This window comes from Sarcophilus harrisii, chromosome 3 (assembly GCF_902635505.1).
Source record: "Sarcophilus harrisii chromosome 3, mSarHar1.11, whole genome shotgun sequence".
Lineage (NCBI taxonomy): Eukaryota > Metazoa > Chordata > Mammalia > Dasyuromorphia > Dasyuridae > Sarcophilus > Sarcophilus harrisii.
In genome coordinates, this window is record NC_045428.1 from 169261708 (window position 1) to 169285763 (window position 24056).

General features: G+C 40.6%; 1 protein-coding gene and 1 pseudogene across 2 annotated transcripts in view; one reads left to right on the forward strand and one right to left on the reverse strand.

The window, feature by feature from the left end:
* The window catches only part of EDAR (ectodysplasin A receptor), a 115775-nt gene extending 95209 nt beyond the window's left edge, over positions 1-20566 (forward strand). Inside the window, exons 6-12 of one of the 2 annotated variants that reach the window (XM_031958771.1) lie at positions 5710-5796; positions 8039-8167; positions 8269-8343; positions 8661-8733; positions 13102-13261; positions 13734-13794; positions 19349-20566. In XM_031958771.1, coding sequence (XP_031814631.1) covers positions 5710-5796; positions 8039-8167; positions 8269-8343; positions 8661-8733; positions 13102-13261; positions 13734-13794; positions 19349-19671 — 908 coding nt within the window. In that variant the 3' untranslated portion in view covers positions 19672-20566. The remainder of the gene's footprint in view (positions 1-5709; positions 5797-8038; positions 8168-8268; positions 8344-8660; positions 8734-13101; positions 13262-13733; positions 13795-19348) is intronic. The other variant, XM_023500461.2, reaches the window with a different exon arrangement.
* LOC111720000 lies at positions 3824-3919 on the reverse strand (annotated as a pseudogene).
* Positions 20567-24056: the final 3490 nt, after the last annotated feature.

Below are 24056 nucleotides of genomic sequence, written 5' to 3' on the forward strand. Positions count from 1 at the left end.
TGGGCCAAGGTCTCAGCCCCCCTCCCCGGACCACAGGCTTGGACTTCTGAGCGGTTCTCTTTCCAGCCTCCCTCAGCCCACAACCCACGGCCCAGAGAAAGGACAGGACACAGAGAGAAGACCCTCTCTTTGCTGCCCGGGACCCTGAGGGCCTTTATTGATCATCTTACCAAAACATTAGTGGATAATTTTTTTAATGGCTTATTTGCTTTGAAAAGGAAGTTTGGTTGTGGCTGAAGCTAGTTCTCAGGATCACTTTTTTTCCTACGCAATATCTGTTAAACTTGGATAGGGTGTGGCCTGATGCTACACAAATGTTGCATAAAACACGACATTTGGGTATCAGCATATTCACTGGCTTTGGACTTGGATTCAGAGGACATGAGTTCAAATCCAGACTCTGTTACTCATTACTTTGTGTAATGTTAGCCAAGTCATTTAGTCTTTCTACTAAGTTTAACTCTGCAAATGAGGTAGTGAAATTTAAGTCAGTTTACTATTTGCAAATGAGGTAATTAAATTAGATAGCCTTTAAGTCTTAAACTTAAAGCCTCAAACTATGGCCTGCAGGCCAGATGCAGCTGCTGAGGACCATTATCCCCCTCACCCAGGGCTATGAAGTTTCTTTATTTAAAAGCCCACAAAACAAAGTTTTTGTTTTTATTACTGTCTGGCCCTCCAACAGTCTGAGGGACAGTAAACTGGCTCCCTATTTAAAAAGTTTGAGGACCCTTGCTTTAAGGTCTCTTCCAAGGTCAAGCTAGGGGGTGCAGTGGACAGAATAGTGGGTTTAGAATTAGGAAAATTTGTCTTCCCGGGTTCAAATCCAGCCTCAGACGTTTACTAGCTGTGGGGTCCTGGGCAAGTCACTTAGTGGTCTCCGTTTCCTGATCTGTAAAATGAGCTAAAGAAGGAAGTGGCAAAGCGCTCCAGTATCTTTGCCAAGGAACCCAAATGAGGTTAAGAAGAACTGAACACAACTAAACAACCACAAAGTTCCATTTAGCTATGATCCTTTGAACTGTTTCATATGAACAAATCTCCTTAATCACGGGAGGGGACTTTCAATTGAAAGTGAAATTTTGCTTGATTAGTCATAGCCACTGCTTTGTATTTAGACTTTCTGAAGAATAAAGCAATTGTTGGGAGTTAGGCGGTTGTCTTAATAGCATGGATTTTAGCTGGTCTCTTTGCTTGCACACATCTCCCAACTTTGGGCACTTTCACTGACGGTCCCCCCCCCAGGCCTTGAATGTTATTCCTCCCTTCTCTGCCTTCTGCCTTTCAAGGCTTCTTTCAAGTTCCAACTATAGTCTTCTCTTCTGAAAAAAGCCTTTCTCAATATTATTGCCTTCATTCTGAGACATATATAAAAATACATATTTATATATTTATGAATGTCCCTCCTCTCTCTCTCTCTCTCTCTCTCTCTCTCTCTCTCTCTCTCTCTCTCTCTTTCTGTCTCTCTCTTTCTCTCTCTCTCTCTCTCTTTCTCTCTCTCTCTGTCTCTCTCTCTCTCTGTCTCTGTCTCTCTCTCTGTCTCTCTCTCTACCTTTGTCTCTCTCTCTCTCTGTGTCTCCTGTCTCTGTCTCTCTCTTTTTCTCTCTCTCGTCTCTGTCTCTCTGCCTCTTTCTCTCTCTCTCTCTCTCTCTCTCTCTCCATATATATGTATGTATATATACACAATACACATATTATGTTTGTTCATAGTTGTTTGTAAATTGTCTCTTCAGTTAGACTTATAAGTTCTTTGAAATCAGGGACTTTCTTTTTGATTTTTCTTTGTATCTTTGTATTTAACACAATACCTGGCACATAGTAGATATTTAATAAATGTCAGCTGATTTGACTCATGTCAACCTGAAATAATTGAGCTGAGTATTCTAGCCACTAGTGTTTGCTTCTCAACAGTAAATCCGTGTCCCATTTTGGCAGGGGAGTTGGAGGTTGGTGTATTTTTGGAGCTAGTAACTCAGTTACTGACAAATTCACTTTTCTTCCAAAGAGACTCCTAAGAACACTCAGATAAAGGGATAAAATCACAGTGGAAAGCAGTAGACGACACTTTTCTCTTTTTCCACTCCAAAGGTGGCTCTCCAGCAAAGTGTTCCCTCTCCTCCTCCATAGGGACAAAAGTAGTAGCCTCAACACCAAATAAATACGTAGTACAATGGATAGAGAAAAGGATCTGGAGTGAGGAATATCAGAACCAAATCTTGCCTCCAACAACTTACTTCAAGTTCTATTGAAGTTGGATTCAGAAAACTCTAAGATTCTTGCCAGCTCTAAATGTATGACCCTATGGAAATAGAGACCAAGGAGAAAAAGAAATAAATGAAATCTTCCTCCTCACTCAACCTTTGGTGAAATTATTATTGTGATTCAGTGAATTTTTAGGATAGATAGCTTCATTTTTTTATCATGGCCAGGCTAAGTCCTTTATTTATCTCAGCCAGACATTTTGAAAATATTTTTCTTTCGGCATAATGGAAGATAACCAAGGGAGGATGGATGGATTTACCAATTCTACTCCTATAACCATATGAACCAGTTGCTTTATCTTATTCTACATTCTGGCTATGATTTCCCTGGGGGAAGAGAAGGAAGCCTGTTTGATTTTTAATCTACTTAAATTCCCTTTATTCCCATTGCTGGTAGAAAATCAATAAGAAATGCTCAAAGTCAAGAATAAGAAAAGAAAGGGGGAAAATTAATATGAAATTTAGAAACAATATGGGATGACAATAGGATCATTAGTGTCAGGTTGAAAGAATCTTTTCAAAAGAAATGGGTAAAGTTATGCTAGGGCAAGTTTCCATGATGGATCCCTTGTTCCAACAAGCTTTCAAGGAATAGGACAGCTAGCTAGAATATTTAAGATAACCCCCCAGCTGACGGGAGGTAAAGAGGCAAAGATCAGGAATCTATGAAGAATCTATGGACTCAAGAAGAGACCCTGGAGATTTGTTTTAAGCCTACATAAATCTCTCAAAAGGTCTTTTCCATTTGATTTTGAAAGGACTCAGCTTTAATAAATTACTCTGTTTGAGACTTTTATAAAATTCAAATCTGGGTCTGGATTTAATAGATGACAAAGTAGGAAAACATATCCCTTCCCTTGACATTCTAAGCAAGTTTGATTCTCTCACTCTTTTTAAAATCCCCATATTTAGAGGTAAAGTCCTTTGAAACTCATTTTGGTTGCAAAGTTATTAGCTTGAAAGTACATATATCATCTCCTTGATAGAGCACTGTTTCATGCTATGCAATGTTTCATAACATTAAGGTTCGTTATTTAAAGAGCATGTATATTTTGCTTCTTAGAAAGCTGTATGACATTTTTCATATACTAGCAGACAGTTTAATTTCCTGTCCAACCTGAGTGATGGGCTGGGGCTTAAGAGACTTTATGGTACTTAGCAGAACAGCAGAATATTATAGCATTTGCCATTTTTCAGTTGTGACATGGACCTGCCCAAATAAGCCAGCTTGCCGCTCCTTTGCCTACTCCTCTTAAAGCATTTTGTACAGTTTGTATTTGTGCTAAAAAGCAGCTATTATTCAAAATGTCCTGACATCACCTCCCCAGGCATGCCTTCCCTTATGCTTACTAGATAGGTGAATTGAGCAGACTTTTTTTTCTCTGTGGTTTCCTGTGATTAGTATCCAAAATAGGGGTTCTTAACTTGCACCCTTGAATCGCTTAGGATTCCAAGAATGGATTTCAAGGGGGGGGGTGAATTTGGATGGGAAAAAATATTTGTTTTCATTATCCTCTAACTGAAATTTAGCAATTCCTTCGATTATTTAGCAACTTTTTTTGGAAAATGCACAGTGCTTTATGAATTTGCATGTCCTTGCACAGGGGCTATGTTAATCTCCTCTGTATTGTTCCGATTCTAGTACGTGAACTGAGCCCTATCTTAAAAAACATTTTTCTGAGAAGTGGTACATAAACTTTACCTTCCACAATGGTCCATAACATAAAAAGGTGAAAAAACCTGTGTCCAAGATAACTCTGAAAATTATTGTATTTCCTTCAATAGCCCCCATGAAGATTCCTTTGCTGCTTTTAAAATGATGCTTTCAAAAAATATTAAATAAATGATGCTTTCAGGGTAATTTAGAAGGGGAAAGGGGACAATTTCTATGTTTTCATTAAGATATTTAAGCACTGAATATTTAAAGAAACTCCCCTATTCCAGAATTTTTTTTCTTTGAGAAATGTTCATTTCAAGAGACAATCAATCAATCAGAAAACATTCCTTAAGTGTCTATAATGTGACTAGCACTGGAAGATGGCTGACCTAAAGTGAACCAACACTATCTTAGTATCTTTCCTAAACTAGGCTAGAGGGATGGAAGGAAGGAAGGAAAAAAGGAAGGGAGGGAGGGAGGGAGGAAGGGAGGGAGGGAGGGAGGAGGAAGGAAGGAAGAGGAAGGAAGGAAGGAAGGAAGGAAGGAAGGAAGGAAGGAAGGAAGGAAGGAAGGAAGGAAGGAAGGAAGGAAGGAAGGGAGGGAGGGAGGGAGGGAGGGAGGGAGGAAGGAAGAAGGAAGGAAAGGAGGGAGGGAGGAAGGAGGAAGGAAGGAAGGAAGGAAGGAAGGAGGGAAGGAAGGAGGGAAGGAAGGGAGAAAAATTATCTGACAGGCCATCATGTGGAAGAGGGAGTCATACTTGATCTGTTTGGCCCCAGAGGATCCTCTTTCCCCACTCCCCCAAGAGCAATGGGTGAAAGTTACAAAGAAGCCAATTTCCTAATAATTAGGAATTGTTTAAAAGTGAAATGCCATGTCATGAGAGACAGTGAGCTTCCCTCACTGGAACTCTTCAAGCAGAAGCCCCCTTCTCATTGAGAATGTTATGATAGAGATTCCATTCTTGCACAGGTTGGACTAAATGGCTCCTGAATTCCCTTCCAAATGTCAAATTCTGTGATAAAGTGATTTGTCAGAGATTGTGGTGGTTTTGCCGTTGGTCTGTAACCTGCTTTTCCACGGCCTAATCACACTAACTGAATTAATGTATGTCTAGAAAGACAAAAGGGGAAAGAAGAAAGAAATTTATAGACATGAGTATTTTTATTGATCATAATAACCAAAGAACAAACAAAAAAAATCCCCAACAAACCACATTGCTTGTCCAGTCCTTGCCTCTACTTGGTACATCTGTGCTTATTAATTTTTTCAAAGAACAAAATTCCCATCTTACTGCAGTATCAGTTTCCATTCTCCTCCTCACCATAACCCCCTTCACCTCCATTACAAGGGTGTTCCATAAATCATTTTTTCTGTACAACTGCAAAATACATTTTAGCTCTAAGCAAAAGAATTAGTCACTTGTCACTACGTGGGAATCAGGCCAATATCTCCTGTTAGTTCCATGGTTTTACAATTGTTTATAGATTTTACAATGCTTTATTCCATTTACAGGAAAAGTCCCTTTCTGTAGTTTGTGAAAGCTGGGGTTTGGTTTGAGGGGGCAATTAATTTTTTGTTTTTTGTTTGTTTAGTTGGTTGATTGGTTAGTTTTGGGGCGGTGGGGGGAAGCATCCAGAATTGTGAAATTTTCTCAGAAGCAGATGACATTTCAAAAAAACTGAGGCTCCCCTGCACCCCCACACTGCAGTATCTCCTTTACTAATCACTCAAGGGTGGGATCATTCCCAAGGAACTTCAGAAGATCTTATGGCACCTTTGTTCCTCTGGCAGGTGTGGGAGCCACCTCTGGAGTTTCCGCCAGTCTCCCAGGTACCTCTGGCACTAGCACCAGTTCTCCTTTCCAGCATGCCCATAAAGGTAAGGAAAGTGCTCAAGTATTGATCTTCTGGATTTAACATCTTCAGAAATCTGGGGTAGGCTGGATGAAAGTTAAGAGGAAGAGAGGAAATAATTATTAGTAATGCTCCTGAAGAGTTTTCCCCACCTCAAATCACTTTTCTCACATGAGTTAATCCACTAAGCTGGGCTGGGTTGCTGGAAGTTAATAATTATCCCACCATAGCATAAAATTGATCACTCTGTGTGTGTCCTGTGGCTATTAGCCTATATTCTAAAGTGCAGTTTTTTTCAGGGTCTTAACAATTTCCTAAAGATATTGATTAACAGGAAACCATCCTTTCTCCATCTTCCTCTTCCTCTTTGAAATGTGGGGTTGCCGCACAAAGGTGATGTGACTGATAGAAAGGTCTTCAGTTAATGAGCCCAGTTGCTCTCTTTGTGAGGCTTTTATGTTTGCAAAAGGCATATTTAGCATACTTTATCTTATGGTAAGTATTTTAAATATTCTGTTCCCTATTCTACAGATGAGGAGGCTGGGATTTGATTATGAGTACCCAGCTAGTAACTACCAGAAGTGAAATTTGAATTCAAGTCTTCATAAACTTCTAGTCTGTCCTTCTAATTTAGTTTGGAAGGATAGAGGGAAATTTCTGTCTCTTAACTCCACAGCATGCTTTCACGTGAATTGCTTCACCTTAGTCCTTGAATATTCTATCAAATAAACACAGCTGCTACCCGTAATCCTTGGGTTTGAAATAGTTGAGAAGGAACAAATTCTCATGTACCTTAAAGCCTAATATTTCTCTCAAGCAAGACCCTGGTGCTATGTCCTGCTTTGCTGCTGAACTCAGCCTTACTCCATTCCATTATTTCAACATTTTAAAAACATAATATCTAAGTAGTTTAGTGTCTTTCACTAGACAACCCCCTTCTCAGCCTTTAAAATCTGACCCACCATGGACTTTTGTAGCGGATTAAGCCAGGAAACCTTGTGGAGATATATGAATCTCATTTTCATCAGGACTCAGGGGAGGTAATGTACAATGCTGAGAATATTAAAAAGATTATATCATCCATACCTGGCAACCAAAACTGTTACACATGCTCTTAAACTCACATACTGAGACCATTTACCCCACATGCAAGTATTCTCATCGACAGAACTGCTCCCTATGGTGCATTAATCCAAAGGCAAAAGTATAAGCTTTGGTTGCCAGAGAGGGTACCCAGTTCTGGACATAAGGTTGGAGCTCTTCCAGCAACTTGAACCACATGTGTTTTCAGTATGTCCACTTGGGTAAACTTGCCTCTTGGTGGGCAGAATAAGTAACATCCTGGCTTTTGATGACTTCTGCCAAGAGTTCCGTCACAAAATTAAAACTAGCTTCTGTAATAATATTTAATATTAATTAATATTAATATTTAAGAAACTATAATTCTATTAAATTATAGAAAGCTATAAAACTAGTTTCTGTAATAAATGTGTATTCCCAACAAAGGAAGGAACTCATCAATACATTGGTCCTATAATTTCCTAAACAGGTGGTGGGAGAAGGAGAACTCCCTATGGAGGTACAGTTGCCATAGAAATATGGTAAAACCAAAGTATAAGTCATTCTGTGAGACGACTACTGCCACAAAATTGATCTCATTGTGTAAATTAATGAGCCGTAGCATATGTAAGACTATAAGCAAAGGCAGCTAGAGCAATTGAGAAACACCGATTTTAGGTTTCCCATGATGGTCTTTTCACCCTCTCCTGCCCAGGAACTCTAAATCCTCATGGTGGTGAAGATCGTATTTCTATCCTACTTTGCAGAACCGAGGGAACATTCTCAGAGTCTTAGAGGAACTCGAGCACAGCATCTTGTTAGAAGCCCAGAAACCTGGGTTGCATTTTGCTTCATGTGTCCACTTTCCTGTCCTCCCCACCTCATCTCCATCCCAGGTCCCCAAAGCAATCAAGCCAAGAAAAGCGGCCAGGGAACTAGGACTGGATATGAATCATGAGTCTCCTGTTAAAGCCTATAAAAGCTTTATTCAACTGGGAAGAATAATCCAATAGCAACACATGACGTCATGGTCAAAGCTGGTCTCAGGAGCACATCAATTTCTTCAGTTCTTATGAATAAAAATAGAAATCAATGCAATTTTAGTCCTGGCTTTCCAGGTTCACTAAATCAACAGTTCCATTTTCAGCAAGGATTTCTTTATAGCCATCCGATGATATTTATTTCCTCCTTTATTTTTCTGACTTCAGCAGATCTTTCAGGACAAGGGCATCTGGCCACTGCCTTGATCATCGCCATGTCCACCATCTTCATCATGGCTATTGCCATCGTCCTCATCATCATGTTTTACATCATGAAGACCAAGCCTTCTGCTCCAGGTAGGGTACCCATCCCCAACTCATGACATTTCCATGAATAACTACACCTATCCCCTCAGTATAGGCCATAAGGATTCATGAACTTCTCATTCATGTTCCAGCCTGCTGCACCAGCCACTCTGTGAAAACGGTGGAAGCTCAAGTCAGCAAGCAAGAAGAGAAAAAAGAAGTGCAAGGTCTGAACAGCCATTTTACTTCTCCTTTTAGCTTTCTCCTGGAGACCAGTAGAGATTACATTCCCCTTTTATCAGCCCCCTTTGAACAGCCTTTACTCCTAATTGCTTAAGCTCTCGTACCATTTAGAAGAGAGACTAGGGGAAGTGGTATCTGGAGCACCCAAATTTTATTTAATCCTGGGGTATAATTAAAAGAATAGCATCATTCAGGGGGATTTACCTGGCGCACACACACTGTCAAAGAGGTAGCTTACTCTCCCAGAGCTCCAGCATCACTTTCAACTCATCCCCCCATAAATCCTCTTATTCACCTGCAGAGAATGTCGTGATTTTTGCTGAGAAGGATGAGTTCGAGAAGCTGACGGCAACGCCAGCAAAGGCTGCCAAGAGGTAAGGTCAGCCTGGGGGGTAGGGATGCTACAAGTGATGCTAAGTGTCGGGGCTTACAGACGGCTTCTGGCAGGGGAGGAAGCCAGACACTTGGAGAGCTCCCACGTTAACCACACCAAGCGGTCTATCCGGCTCAGCTCTCCAGCCTTCTTCTGCTGAAGGGCTGGATGAGGAGGATGGTTTGCAGAAGACTGGGCCTGGACACACAGTGAGCAGGGCCAAAGGTGCTGCTGGTGGGATTTCTGTGGATTAAGTCATCAAATTCTAGACTTCCTTAGGTTCTGGCCTTCTTATTCCTGCTAGCTGTTTATTCCAGGCTGGTTTAGGGCAGGGGAGACTAATTTCTGCTTGTTTGTTTTGGGTAGCCAAATTATCCCACGCCTACATAAAAGCTCAAGTTATGCTAATGCATAATAATATGCATAATAAATGCATAGGGCTCAGAAGTAGGGAAGACAGAGATCCATTTCCCTAGTCAATCTACTACATCTTCTACTCTATGTGGAGAGCAATTTCTATGTGGAAATGAGAAGAGTTTAAGAGAAGATGCATTTGTTGTCTGTGATGGGGAAAGCCACAAGGTTGGCTCAATATTCTGATTATGAATGAATTGATTGAACACATTTTTATCTGATATAATAAATCAAATTCTCTACCCTTTGGGGAAAGAAATCCTGACAGTGCTGTAGGCTCTGAAGTAGTATGACATAATCCGAATTGATATATAACAAAGATTTATTAGGCAACTACTGTGTGCAGAGCACTGTACGGTGGTGTCAGGGGAGACACAAAATTTACAGATGGCCCCGGCCCTGAAAGATCTTACAGTCTAATGGGGGAATAAAACAGCAGCATGAATAACTGTAATGCACAAGATTGAAGGCCCTAGAGTTCATTATAGAGTTCGAAAATAAAGTGATAACTTAGCGAAGAAGAGAGGAAGAGGGAGGAAAGGGGAGAGAAAAAGGGAGGAGAAGGGAGGAGAGAGAAGAGGAGGGGAGAGAAAGGAAAAGGAGGGGAAAGGAAGAAGGGGAAAGGAGAGAGAGGAGAGGAGGAAGGACAGGGGAGGGGAGAGATAGAAAAGGGATGGGGAGAGAAAAGGATGGAGGGAAGGGAAAAAGAGAGGGAAAATAACTAAATAAATAATCCTGGCCATTCAGGAGCTTAGTGGGACATGAATGTGCAGAGAACCTTTAAAAGCATATGTTCTAGGAAAAGTAGAAACTTGGAAATAGGATTGTAAAAGCTACACCAAAGCCCTGGTTTCATCCTTTACTGCCTGTTCTGAAGTCCGTAGGTAATTGGATCTGGGTAAAGGACACGGGAGTGGACTTGCCTGTTAACTTCTTTCACCATTGCCTTCTGTCAAGGGCAGACAATGGATGAGCATCTGAGCCGACTCCCCACGAGAGTTTGAGATCAAATTAGAAAGTGGGCACATCATCCATTCCTTTTATTTTGTTTTTATCGCTGTGCCTCCAGGGTTGTTCTTGAGTGTGGGCTTTATTGCTATAACCCAGTTACCCACAAATATAATCCTTTTCTTAAGACTTCAGCCAAACCACAAAAGAAGAACAGAATCCTTATGAAAGAATATTGTTTTCATATATTTTGAATGATTTTAATGAGCTGTGGAAAAGCCTTTTCTGAACATTGACTCTTGCTAGCTTAAAGCCCCAGTGCACACGTGCTTAGGACTTAGAAATTCTACCCAGGTAGTTCCTTTGGAGCCTGGCAGGGAGACTCCTAGGTGTAGAAGACAAATCTTTCCTCATGGGAGATATGGTCTATCCCTCCCTTCCCTGTGGCAAGGATTTCTTGAGCTGGAGAAGTGGAAGTGATAGTTATCAAAAAAGGGACATCTCTGATCTAACAATAGACTCAATCTTCCTTTCAGTAACTTCTATCCATTTTTTGTTTGTTTATTTATTTTAATTCTTCCTCCTGAGGTTAATAGAAAAAATTTAACTCCTCTTCCTATATTCCTCAAATACTTAAAGAAAGCAACCATGTCTGCCCTGAATTTTTTCTTCTCTTAATTAAACCTCCCAAGGTCCTCCAACTGATGTTTCTAGTGTTATGTGAGATACCTTTTTCTGGACAGGTCCTAGTTTGTTAGTGTCCTTCTTTAAAAAGTAGCATCTAGAAAATCTAAGCTGCTTAGATCGTTTTTCTAAAGCATTAAGTCTGACCATATCCCTGCCCCACCCTCAACCCCCTTTGTTCAGTGAGCTTCAGGTGCTGCTTCCTATCTGCAGTGTCAAATATAAAGTCCTCTGTTTGGTATTTATGGTTCTTTGTAACCTCTTCCCATTCTTACATCTTACTCAGCTCCACACACTCTACCCATCCAGCTTTTACGTGCATTTCCTAGAGTATGACTTCTTGGTTCTCTTCTCAGCATCTTTGCACTATGTCGAGGAGAAGAACTGGAATTCTCTTCCCCTTCTCCTCTGCCCAGGGGTATGCTGCAGCCATCTCTTCCCAGCTTGTGAGACTCAGTGGTTAAGTTTATTCCTCAGAGATCAGCAAATACTACAAATCAGAGCTTAATTTATTGCTTTATTAATTATCTAGACTTCAGAAAGTGATGGACAACATGCAAATAGTGCAGAACGAATTTGAGAGTGTGTTGTACCTGCATTTTTTCCCTCTGGGGAGGGTGTAGCTTTGGTGTAGCTTTTACAGTCCTATTTCCAAGTTTCTACTTTTCCTAGAACATATGCTTTTAAAGGTTCTCTGCACATTCATGTCCCACTAAGCTCCTGAATGGCCAGGATTATTTATTTAGTTATTTTCCCTCTCTTTTCCCCTTTCCTTCATCCTTTTCTCTCCCCATCCCTTTTCTATCTCTCCCCTCCTCTGCCCTTCCTCCTCTCTTCTCTCTCCTTTCCCCTTCTTCCTTTCCCTTCTTTGGCTTCCTTGAAGACTCAGTTCAAAGTTTACCTGCAAGAGAGGTTTCCTGGTCCATCAAATGTGCCTAATCCCTTCCCCTTTAAGTTTACCATCTATTCTAATATATTTTGGTTCTATTTAATTGTTTACATTAAGATACACATTTTGTTAGACAAGTACCGAGGCTTCCCCCCCCCCTTCATTGTATCCTTAGGACAATACTGTACTGCCATTATCTGACATACTCTGCTTAATAAGAGCTTATTGACTGACATAAAATACAAATTCTGTCTGTTCCAGAAAGAATACAATGTGATTCCCACTCTCTTGCTCTATCTCTCTTAGTGCAGACAGAGATTGCATTGACTTTTTGGTCACTCTGTGTTATCTTGTTTATTCTTATTGACTTTGTGAGTTCATTAAAACAATAACAAAAATTTGTCTTTTATCACATTGACTGCTGTCCAGTTCAGAGCTTTTGCATCCTTTCATCGCCTTCGTATACAGTTGATTATTTTTAACCCAAATATAAGACTTCATCTTTATTCCTATTAAGGATCATTTTATAAGATCTGACACCTCATTCTTGCCTCGAAAGATTTTTGGCACAATGGAAAGACTATCGGATTTCAATGAGATGTTCAAATCTAGACTGTGATATTTATTATTAGTGTGACCTTTAAAAAGTTACCTTAGTGTTTTCTTCCTCCTTAAGTTGCCTTCTGACAAAGTGGACAGAGTGCTGGACTCGGGTTCAAATTCAGCCTCAGCCGCTATGTGACTGGACAAGTCACTTAATCTCTCTTTACCTCAGTTTCCTCATCTGTAAAATGGAGATGATAATTTTGGGATTGAGCATCAAATGAAATCATAATTGTAAAGCACTTAGCACAGTGCCTGGCATATATAGTAAGTGCTATACAAATGTTTAGCTATAATTATTATTATATTTATCTGTTTACATGTTATTGCTTATCTCTAGAAAGTAAGGTTTGTATCCCCAGTTCCTTGAAGAGCACCTGCTACATAAAAGGCACTTAATAAGTGCTCCTGGACAGGTCGAGTGAATATAATAAAGATGACAACACTCCCTAAACTAATCTATTTATTTAGCGCTATACCAATCAGACTTCCAAGAAAATATTTTAATGATCTAGAAAAAATAACAACAAAATTCATATGGAAGAACAAAAGGTCAAGAATCTCAAGGGAATTAATGAAAAAAATCAAATGAAAGGCACTTAATAAAGGCTTGTTAAATTAAATTAAATGGAATATCAATCCTCACTTACATGATGCACAAATTCTAACCAATATATACCTGTTGGTGAGAAGAATGAACTCTCTTAGTCCATTTGCAAACATACTTTAATTTGCATCTTCACCAGAATCCGAGGGCAATAAGCAGGTAGGAGCTGAAGGTTAGGCCCCACTTTGCAAGACGCCATTAACCTTCCCTTGGTCTTTCCCCAGCGAGAACGACGCCTCCTCTGAGAACGAACAGCTCCTAAGCCGCAGCATGGACAGTGATGAAGAAGCTGCCGTTGACAAGCAGGGGTCTCCAGAACTGTGCTTGTTATCATTAGTCCATTTGACAAGGGATAAATCTTCCACAAACAACAAATCAACCGGGGTGAGTCGGCAACACGCACACCCCATTCTTTTACAAATATCCACATTTTATGGCTACACTAAAACGATGCTCTGCATCTATAATGGAGATTCGCCCGATTGATGGGGATTTATGGGCAAGAAACTTACTTTCAGCAATGCCTTCTGGTGCCAAAACGCTCCTCCATGAAGCCATGGATGTTGAAAACTAATTCCTCTGTGTTGAATTGCCTTCAGTGATAGGGCCATCAATGGGCCATTTTGCGGGATATAAAGTTTTTAAGTGGTTGGCAGACTAGACTTTTGATGAAGGCCTAATTCAGCTTTCCGTGACTCCCAAATTCACTGCCCATAATTTTCTCATATTCACTCCACTTTGGAAAAGCAGACCTGGAACGGGGGCTTCTGGCAGAGGTTCTCAGCAAGTATTGTTTAGGCTACTGACTCTCCATGACATTAAATCATGTTTTTTCTGTTTCCATTTTTGCTCGAAGATTCAGAGTCGAAGAAAGAAGATCCTTGATGTGTATGCTAATGTGTGTGGGGTGGCAGAAGGTAAGCACTGGGGTTTTTTTTTTTTGTTGTTGTTTTTGTCTGTTTCCTTAGGCCCTGACAGAGTAGTAGTTGGCAAACAGCAGGCGCTTAAAAATGCTTGTAAAAATAAAACCAAATTAAATGTCACTTCTCACTCACGTGATATACATATTCCAACTAATTGTGAGGCAACATGGCAGGAAGAAAAAGACACCCCAGGGTCAGGAAGACAGAGTTCAAATCCTTCATCTGACAAATTTCTTGGAGGCTTCAGGAAATGCTTCAGGGGTCCTCAAATTACGACCCATGAGCCAGATGCGGCAGCAGAGGACGTTTATCCCCCTCACCCAGGGCTATGAAGTTTCTTTATTTAAAGGCCCACAAAACAAAGTTTTTGTTTTTACTATAGTCCGGCCCTCCAATAGTCTGAGGGACAGTGAACTGGCCCCCTATTTAAAAAGTTTGAAGACCCCTGATCTAGATTTTAAGTTGCAGAGCAATTGTTAGTCTGCTTGGGTAAAAGGATCTTGCTCCTCAAGAGCTTCTTAATGACCCAAGTCAAGTCATTCTTAACTTTGGGATCGGAAATCTGGATGTATCCTAGGTTCTTTTGCCCTCATATCAACAACAATAGAGTTTGGCTCAAGATTTCCAGTGTTCAGGGCAGCTAGGCAGTACAATGCTTAGAGCACGAGCCCTGAAGTCAGGAAGACCTGAGTTCAAATTCAGACACTTAATACTTCCTGGCTGTGTGACCCTGGGCAAGTCACTTAACCCCAATTGCTTCAGAAAAAAAAAAATTTTTTTTTTCTAGTATTCTTTGGAAGCGAGCTAAGCAAAATAGCCCACACTAAAGTCTCACATTAGCTAGCCCAACTAAGCTCAGGAGTAAGGGAAGGCAAGAATCTGAATGTATCCAATCTATGTCTAAATCCTAAATCTACGATCCCATGATCAGCACAGGTAGGGAGAGTCAATTCAATAACCATTTATTAACTTATACAAACAAACAAACAAATGCCCACATATAAGTGCAAAGGGGCTTTGTTTGGGATGCAGTGCTCTTGTAACTAAATCCAAGTTGGCACTACCACTGTGATCCAAAATATTTGTTAACCACCATTTTATCTAATACATGTGCAGCAGGAGAGGCGGTTTCTGAACCAGGAAGATCTTGGTTCAAGTCTCACCTCTGGCATATACTTGCTGTGTGACTCTGGACAATCATTCAACCTCTCTGTGCTTTAGGTAGTTTCTAAAACTAAAAGTTGCTGAGAAGATATTGATCCTCATTAGTAAAGGGAGTAATCCATATATGAAATCACAACACGGTCCCTGATCTCCAGAAACTTGTAAAATAAAATGGATGGGTAAAGGAAGCTGGTCTCTATATTAATGACCAAATTTGGTTTTATTCTCTAATGGGCAGCTGCAAGTTAGGAATTCTCAGGAAGGAGGAAGCCAGATGAGAAAAGATCAGGATTTGTATATGAGTAATAAACCACATCCTTACTCCCTAGAAATCCTCCAAAAATATCATCCCATCAAACTGATTAGCTTTTCTCGGCAACAGCAGTTCGGCAAGACTGTCCACCCTGTTCTGCTGGGCCCTGGTCTTAGTGCAAAGGGTAGCTCTGCCTCCTGAATCCAGGTTTTTTCCATTTCCCTTGGGCAATACCTCCAGGCTCGGAGTCAGGAGGACCTGAGTTTGAATCCACTTTCAGCTATTTCCTAACTGTGTGAGCCTGAATAAGTCACTCAGCCTTGGTTTGCCTCAGTTCCTCATCTGCAAATTGAGGATAATAATAGCAGCTTCTTCCCAGGGTTATTAAGGATCAAATGAGGCACAGACATATTAAGTATAGTATTATATGTGTTAGTTATTATTATTATTATTATTATGTGTCTATCCTTACCACAGCCATCTCATCTGTTATTTTTACCTTAGCTCACAGTGCAAATCTAGACTTATCAAATGACCAAAAATTAATAAAAGAAAAAGAAAAAAACTCCATCCAGGGGCAGCTAGATAGTGCTGTGGACAGAGCACTGTCTCTGAAGCAGGATGACCCAAGTTCAAATCCAACCTCAGATACAACATTTAAACACTTACCAGCTATTCAATCAGCAACTCACTTAACCTCAATTATCTTATTAAAAAACAACAACAACAACAAAAACCTCCATCCAACTGTAAATTAATGAAAGCATTCTCAAAGTTTCCAAGTTAAATGGCAGTCATCCAAGTGGTACAGATCCCCTCTCCCCATATGACAAATGAACAAACAAACATCTGAAAAATTCACCTTGAATCTAAACAAGATTAAACAAGACCAGAAAAATATAAAGACCTAATTCAAAATTAAACAAGACTAGAAAAATATAGAGAACTGATTCAGCCTTTATTTTGTTCTGTTCATCCAAGGACCACCAATTAGAGAACAGTGAGCTCTCAGTTCCATTTTTCCCCCTTTTATTGTATTCTTAGCACTGCCTGTCACATAGGAGGCACTTAAGACATGCTATTTGACTGGATAACTGCTAGTCTTTTTTTTTTTTTTTTGGCTGAGGCAATTGGGGTTAAGTGACTTGCCCAAGGTCACACAGCTAGGAAATGTCAAGTATTTGAGACTAGATTTGAACTCAGGTCCTCCTGACTTCAGGTCTGGTGCTCTATCCATTGCACCAACTACCTGCTCCAGAGATAGCTTCTAGTCTTGAAGTCAAAAGTCTTAGATTTGAATCCTATCCCTGCCTCTGACTTCCTGTGTGATAACTGATATTTATCATTTAACTTCCCTCATATTTTAAAATGAGAGGATTGGACTAGATGGCTCCAAAATCTTGTTAGTCCCAAATCTTTTATTCCATACCTTATTATGATATAAATGCGACCATTTTCAGAGGTCACTATCACTCTAGAATTTTTTATCCAAGGATTGAAAAAAATATAAAACTTTGTCTCCTTAAGGAAAGGAATAGTAGTAGCAATGTCTTATTTCTAATATATTTTTTTTATATTTCTAAAGGAAAAATAACAGGGGTCTTCAGGCTGCTAGAAATGATACTTCTTCCTTCTAAAACCATAAGGGAGCTAGTTATGTCTAGGAGATTCACTCACTGGAAGCACCAGAGATTTTTGTATTCAAGTCTTATCCTCAAACTCCAGAACTACAGAGGGATTTTTGGGTTTTTTTTTTTTAAAAGCAAGTTGTGTAAAAGCAATGTTTCTGGGTCTATTTTACAAAGGACCCTCTAAGGACAGCTTTGTTTCTTTTATAGCCTCTTCCCAGTTTGCATAGCTATTTGTCCTTCTACCTTCCCTCACTTCTTTCATCTAGGGAGCTAACACTTAAAAAACAAGAAGTAGAGATATATCCCTTTTGCAGAGAGAAAAAGTTGTGGAAGCTTCCTTTTCGATGCTGTGAATCAGGGACAGGGCTCAAGATCCATCCTTTCCTCTATTTACCTCCATCTAGCTGGTCCCTCTATCTCTTTCACCGATCCCCAAATACCACTTCCCTGACAGCTACTGACCCATGAGATAATGAGGATTTATCTTGAACACAGAGTCTGGATAAGCGTGAGTACTTGGGCAAAGGGAAAACCAACTGCACAGGCTAGAAAAAGAACTAAAGCTGTTGTGACAGAAATTGTGCTGCCATCAAATCCCTGGAAACAAATGGTTCCAGATCAGGCCACTGAAAAGGTGACTGCTACTGCTGGCTGACCTGGAAGTTGCTCAGTGAAACACCTGTGATCCATCCAGCTAGACACAGCTGCTCTTGGCTGCCTGTCTGCTGAGTTTTTACCTTATACCAAAGCATACTCCAAAGCTTGAGAATAGGCTTAATTATTTGGGCAATATACCACTAAAATTGGTTGTCCTTTTCTGTCTCCAGGCTGTCCTTTTCTGACTTCTTTCCCTCCTATCTAAAATTGAGCTTAGAATTCTATTTTTCATGTGACTAAAGTACCAATAAATTGAACCTTTGGCTTAATGGAAAGTAACAGTTATTACTCACTACAAGTGAAGGGGTTCCTGGATTCAGAGGTATGAGGAATGCTGCCAATAGCCTTTCTAGGAAAGTTTCGATGGAAATTCACGCCAAGTTCTTTTTTTGAACTTGCTTATTGTTTTAATTTTATTTTTTCTATCTTTTCTTTTTATATCATTTTCATTTCCCTGCCCTCTCCTCATATCCCATGAGTCATTCTGGATATGAATATATATTTAGAGATGGAAGGGACAAGTAAGCCCTCATTTTATAGGTGAGAAAACTAAGACCCAGATGATTAAGTGATTTGTCCCAATTCACATAGCCAGTAAGCATCTGAGTCAGGATTCAGACACAGGTCCAAAGCTCTTGAACACAGATTAAAAAAAAGGTGGCGGGGGGGGGGGGGAACAACAAAACAAATGAACACACAGACTACATATGACAGTATATGCAATATTATACACCTAGAATTCCTCCCTCTGCAAAGAAAGGAGAGAGGTATATCTTCTTAAGTCTTTTCCGGGATTGTCTTTGGTCATTATAGTCATTATAATGGTCATTATAAATACACTTTTCAGTTTATTTTTTCCACACAATAATTTCAAAATTGGATCATTCTGGGTCCAACTAAATGGCCAGGCTAATTGCCAGTGGCATCTAAAGCAATAACTAAAGGAAACCAACCTTTTTGACTACTTGAAATGACACGGAAGGGTGTAGCTAACTAGTTGGTACCAATAGTACGATATTACGATGGTAATAGCTGACATAGAGTACATTACAGCTTACAAAAACTTACCCATATAATCTCATTTCATTACAGTAAATAGCAGACAGGTCCCTTTATTCCATAAGTTGTAGTTGAGTTGATTCAGCTCTGTCTGAGTCTTCATGATCCTATCTGGGGTTTTCTGGGCAAAGCTATTGGAGTGGTTAGCCATTTTCTTCTCCAACTCATTTACAGATAAGGAACTGAAGCCAAGGAGTTAAGTGTCTAGCTAGTAAATGCCTGAAGCCAAATTTGAAAGGGAAGATAAATCTTTCTGACCTCAGGCCTAACACTCAATCCACTGTGCCTCTTAGCAGCATTTCCTTGATTCCACACACCCAACTCCAAATACGGTGACAGGGCAGAACAAGGCTTCCCTTCCCAAAAAACAGCTGCTAGCTTTGGAAATTACATTTCCCATTTCCCATTAGCTAATTTAGTAATTATTGTGTCAATGAATGTGGATCAAAGCATAGTAACTTTCATCTTTTGTTGCTATGTTTGCTTTTTTTTTCTTTCTTTTGGTTTTTTCCCCTATTGATCTGATTTTTCTTGTGCAATATAAGGAATATGGAAATATGTTTAGAAGAATTTCACATGTTTAACCTGTATTGGATCATTTGTTGTCTTAGGCGGGGAGAGGGAGGAAGAAGGGAGAAAAATTGGGAACACACGAAAATATAAAATACTATTAAAATAAAAATAAAAAATAAAATAACATAATTTCCTGAATTGAAGAGTCATTGCTTTGTGCTCCTGTTGCCAAACATGTATGATTTCTGACCCGGACTCTCGGCTCTTTCAGGTCTGAGCCCCACAGAATTACCCTTTGACTGCCTGGAGAAGACCAGCAGGATGCTCAGCTCCACCTATAACACGGAGAAGGCCATCGTGAAAACCTGGCGCCACCTGGCCGAGAGCTTCGGATTGAAGAGGGATGAGATAGGGGGGATGACGGATGGCATGCAGCTCTTTGACCGCATCAGCACGGCCGGCTACAGCATCCCAGAGCTGCTCACGAAACTCGTGCAGATCGAGCGGCTGGATGCCGTGGAGTCCCTGTGCGCCGACATCCTGGAGTGGGCCCAGGTCATGCCCCCCGCCCCGCAGCCGCCCGTCACCACCTGATGAGCCTCCGGGGGACCTGCCTCCCTTTCTCCTGGGATGTGATTGAGCTGAGAAACCCAGAACCAGCTACGGGCCTGCTCCCAGGCTTCTAAAAACTACGGCTTTTCTCCCAGGTCATACCTGAGGAGTCAAAGGCAAAGCTGGCGATGCCGGCTGAAGAAACCCAGGCCAAACACCGTACCTCATGAAGATGAATGGACAGACAGTCATCCAACAACCATTTTCATTTAGCACCTACTCTGTTTTGTATAGCACTGCGCTGGGCACTAGGGAAAGATGCCAAGGGGTATAAAACAGTTGTGGCTCTCACGGAGCTTACGGTCTCGTTGGAGAGGTGAAATACGTGCACTAGCGGCACACCGTGTGCTGCTGGAGCGAGAGGAGAAAGAGCACTTCTGAGGGGGGAAATCAAGGAAGGCTGCACAGCAGAGGGGCTATTTATGGGAACTTTTGCCAGAGGGTCATCATGAACATACTCTCATCTTTCCATTTCCTAGTGTCAGTTCAGAATGGTCTGTTAGTTATTCTATCTGGCTTTGCAGGGAAACAATTTAATTACACTCAAGTTTGTGCCTCTCTCCCATCAAAAATTTAACAGTTCTCTCTGTGACTTAACAGTGTAAACCAGATACACAAAGCCAGTCTCAGCAGATGTAAGTGGTCACTAGTTTCATTGCTTCTCTGTATCACCGGTCTGTTGACTTTCAGAGCATCTCATTGCATATTAATTGTAAGTATATTCATTAGTAGCCCAAATTAAGAGACATCAGTTGTGACCTAGTTTATGTCCCCTCAGTCGTAGATATGAAAACTGAAGGCCAGAGAGGCTAAGTCAGGGGTCCTCAAACTACAGCCGCAGGCCAGATGCAGCAACTGAGGATGATTATCCCCCTCACCCGGGGCTATGAAGTTTCTTTATTTAAAGGCCCACAAAACAAAGTTTTTGTTTTTATTATAGTCCGGCCCTCCAACAGTCTGAGGGACAGTGAACTGGCCCCCTATTTAAAAAGTTTGAGGACCCCTGGGTTAAGTAATTTACAAGGTTACACAGCTAGTTAAGAGTCTAAGCAAGGTTTTATTTATTTTTTTAAAAGAGGGTCTCCTCATCTTGCCCAGGATACAAGTGCAGGGGTTACGGACAGGCCTGATCCCACTCCTGATCAGCAGGAGATCTTTGGCTTTTTTACGATCTGGTCCAGTTTGGCCCTCAGTGGGCCCCTGCTTCCTAGGGCACACCCAGTTGATGGCTTGGAAGTTCCTATCACAGCCTTTTCATGTACCTACATGCCCATCTCTTTCCAGCTGAATTTTACTTGGGGCAGAAAAATATCCAAGGGCCAGCAAGCCTCTGGTATCACTCTTTAACAGGGAGAGATGATGGTTTACTGATTAAGGAGACCTTCATTCTCCAGTACTCCATCTCTTTAGAACCAATCAGGAAAAGGCAAAGATCGGAAGGTAGCCAATCCAAGCATCAGGAACCTAGAAACTTTCGTCAGTCTAGTTCTAGTTACCTCTCTGAGACTCAGTTTCCCCATCCATAACAGGGTTGTGCTCCCTTCCAGCTCTGGAATTCTGTGACTCTATCATCAACAAAGTTGGGGCTCAGCAGAGTTCAATGAAGATGGAGATTTAGGAAAACAACAGTATTGAAAAAGCTGCACATGGAAACCATATGGATTTGAAATACAAAATAGGAACCAAAGCCATAAAGTCTTAGATTTGAAATTTTCCACGGCAACTGTCTGCCATAACATTTAGCGATAAAGTTAGCAAAGTGACATTGTTCTTGGCAGGGTGGTTTTCCCAAAACTATAATTGCAAAGAGAGTGGCAGCCAGTCCCAGTTATCACCCCAGTGGGTTAATTTACAATTCATTGCCGAGATGCTGTAATGACAGGTTTCACTAGAGCTATTCCTAAATTAAAACAAATTCCGTAGCTTACAAAGTAATATTTTTTTAAATTACAAGGTGCATGACTGAGCAATTGCGTCGGGGTGGGGGGGTGGGCAGAGGGGAGAGGAAGGAAATCAGTTGTCTGCTTGAAGCTCACAACTAATTTTCTACTGTTGTAAAAGTAGAACATACTGTGATAGGATCATAATTAGGTCCTGAATATTTAATATCACCATTTACAGTCTCTGTTTGCTGCTGTTTTCAGAACCTATTTTGTATATCCTGTGAGCTACATACTCTGGAGGTGAAACTTAATTATCCTTTTAATTCCTCTTTGAAATCCTATCTTGCACCCTCTTCACCTTCTTTCCCCTGCTTCATGCTAATGATGATGAAAGCCTCTTCTTTAATTAGATGGTAAATGCCACATGTGATGAGCATTCTCTTCTCCAAGAGCAGTTTGTTGTTTGCTTCTTTTAAAAATTAATTTCAATAGAGAAGAGAAGGCAAAACTGCTATTTCTGAATTCAGACATTTGGCCAAGTCCAGTGATCATATTCAGTCATAAGTCCGGCCTGAGTCTTGTTATCTTGCATCTTGTGGCCACAGGCCATTGACTCAAGGTAAAGTAGAAACACTTTAAATAGTGTATATTGATGAAGCTTTGATGGATATGCTGGGCTACCAGGAGGAGTATACCTTTGGCTACCCTTGTCCATTTCTAGGGAGACAATCATAATTTTATTATTGCTAAAATACTCAGAAGAGGAAGCACAGCATGGTGGATAAAGAGCCGATGAACTAGATTTAAAACCTGCCTCTGACACACTCTAGCTGTGGGCAAATGCTTTAACCTCTCAGTAATTCCAGGCAATTCTTGGAAGACTATATATGATAGAAGTTGCCAGTCTGTATTCGTGCAAGGAGTTTCCATACCGGGAACTCCCAACACTGAAGAAATTGTAGTTTTGGACAAAAAAAAGAGAGAGAGAGAGGAGAGAAAACCAAACTAGGATATGCTTGTGTCTGTGAAGTCTTAATTGCTAATAATTTTTGTCTGACTCTGTATATATAACTTATTATATTGTACATTCTAAATACATAACTAAGCTAATAAAGAGCATTAAATAATGGTCTCTTTTAATAGGAAAAAATCCTTCTCCCACATGAAATACTGGGAGGCAGGATGGTACGTTGGGAATCGGGAGAGCTGGATTTGAACTTCAGCTCCTGCTGGGGCTACAATGCAGCCCAAAATCCGTGATCTTCTGACTGTAGAGTTATGAGCACCAAATGTTACATGCTCACAATTCACCATTTGGGGGTCATTTGCTCCAAAGAATGGGTTATTGAAATATCATTGCAGCCACCATGTGGTGCATCCTTTGCCAAGTTGCCATGACTTATGGGGGTAGATTGGAGATGGATTGTGAAATATAATAAGGCAATATAACTTTCAGGGCAGAACTCTGTCACCAGCACACTTTCCAGCTGGATTTATTTTATCACATTTATAAAATGCAAAACAAGTAGCGGGCCAGCTTCCCAGTGGAAATTCTAGGGAGAATTCAAGGGTGAATTTCTAAATGGTTATATAGGAAGAAAGCCGAACCAAGCCACTTGTGAAATGTCCTAGTCAAAGGGTTCCCAATGCCCACAAATGCCTTTCTCCCCGGGACAAGGATAACCTCGACCCAAATCCAGACCTGTATGGGATTGTGAATGTGGCCACTCTCTTATCCAAAACCTCCTATATTTTGGTTGAGTTGAGTGGTTTAGTGAGTTCTTCTCTTTCAAAATTGAAATTATCCAGTGGCATTTTTTAAAGACATTCATTGCTCATGCTTGCTAGTGAATTCACTTATTTTGCCCATTAACAGAGATTTTGGCAGGTGTGGAAAGAAGGAGGAGCGGCTAGATGGCAGCAAGGTGGCCCATGGATGGAGCACCAGCCCTGGAGGCAGAAAGACCTGAGTTCAAATCCAACCTCAAATATTTACTAGCTGTGTGACCTTAGGCAAGTCACTTAACCCTAACTGCCTCTCCATCCTCACCTCCTTCCCCCTCCCAAAGAAAGAAGATAGAGACAGGCTTTTAATTCAGTATAAGGTGGGGAGAACCATTGGCAGGCAAACTGGCAATTATTCAGCTGCCTTTAAAAAGACATCTTGGTATAGTAGATAGAGGGCTGGTCTCAAATCCTAGAAGATCTGGGTACAAATTTTGCCTCTGACATATTCTGGCTAAATGACTCTGACACGTCATTAATCTTGGAAGTACTCAAGATAGCTATGTAAAACTATATATTACAGAGAAAATGCCCATTTTAATTGGTATCAGATTTCCGTACACCAGTGAAATTACAATTCTAGTTCCTATTCCTACCAAAAAAAATGCTAGTTTACAACTAAAACTGTCCAATATAGAGTGGACCTTCTTTGTTTTGTTGTTTTTTTAAGTATATTTTAAATATTAGGGATTGTTCCAA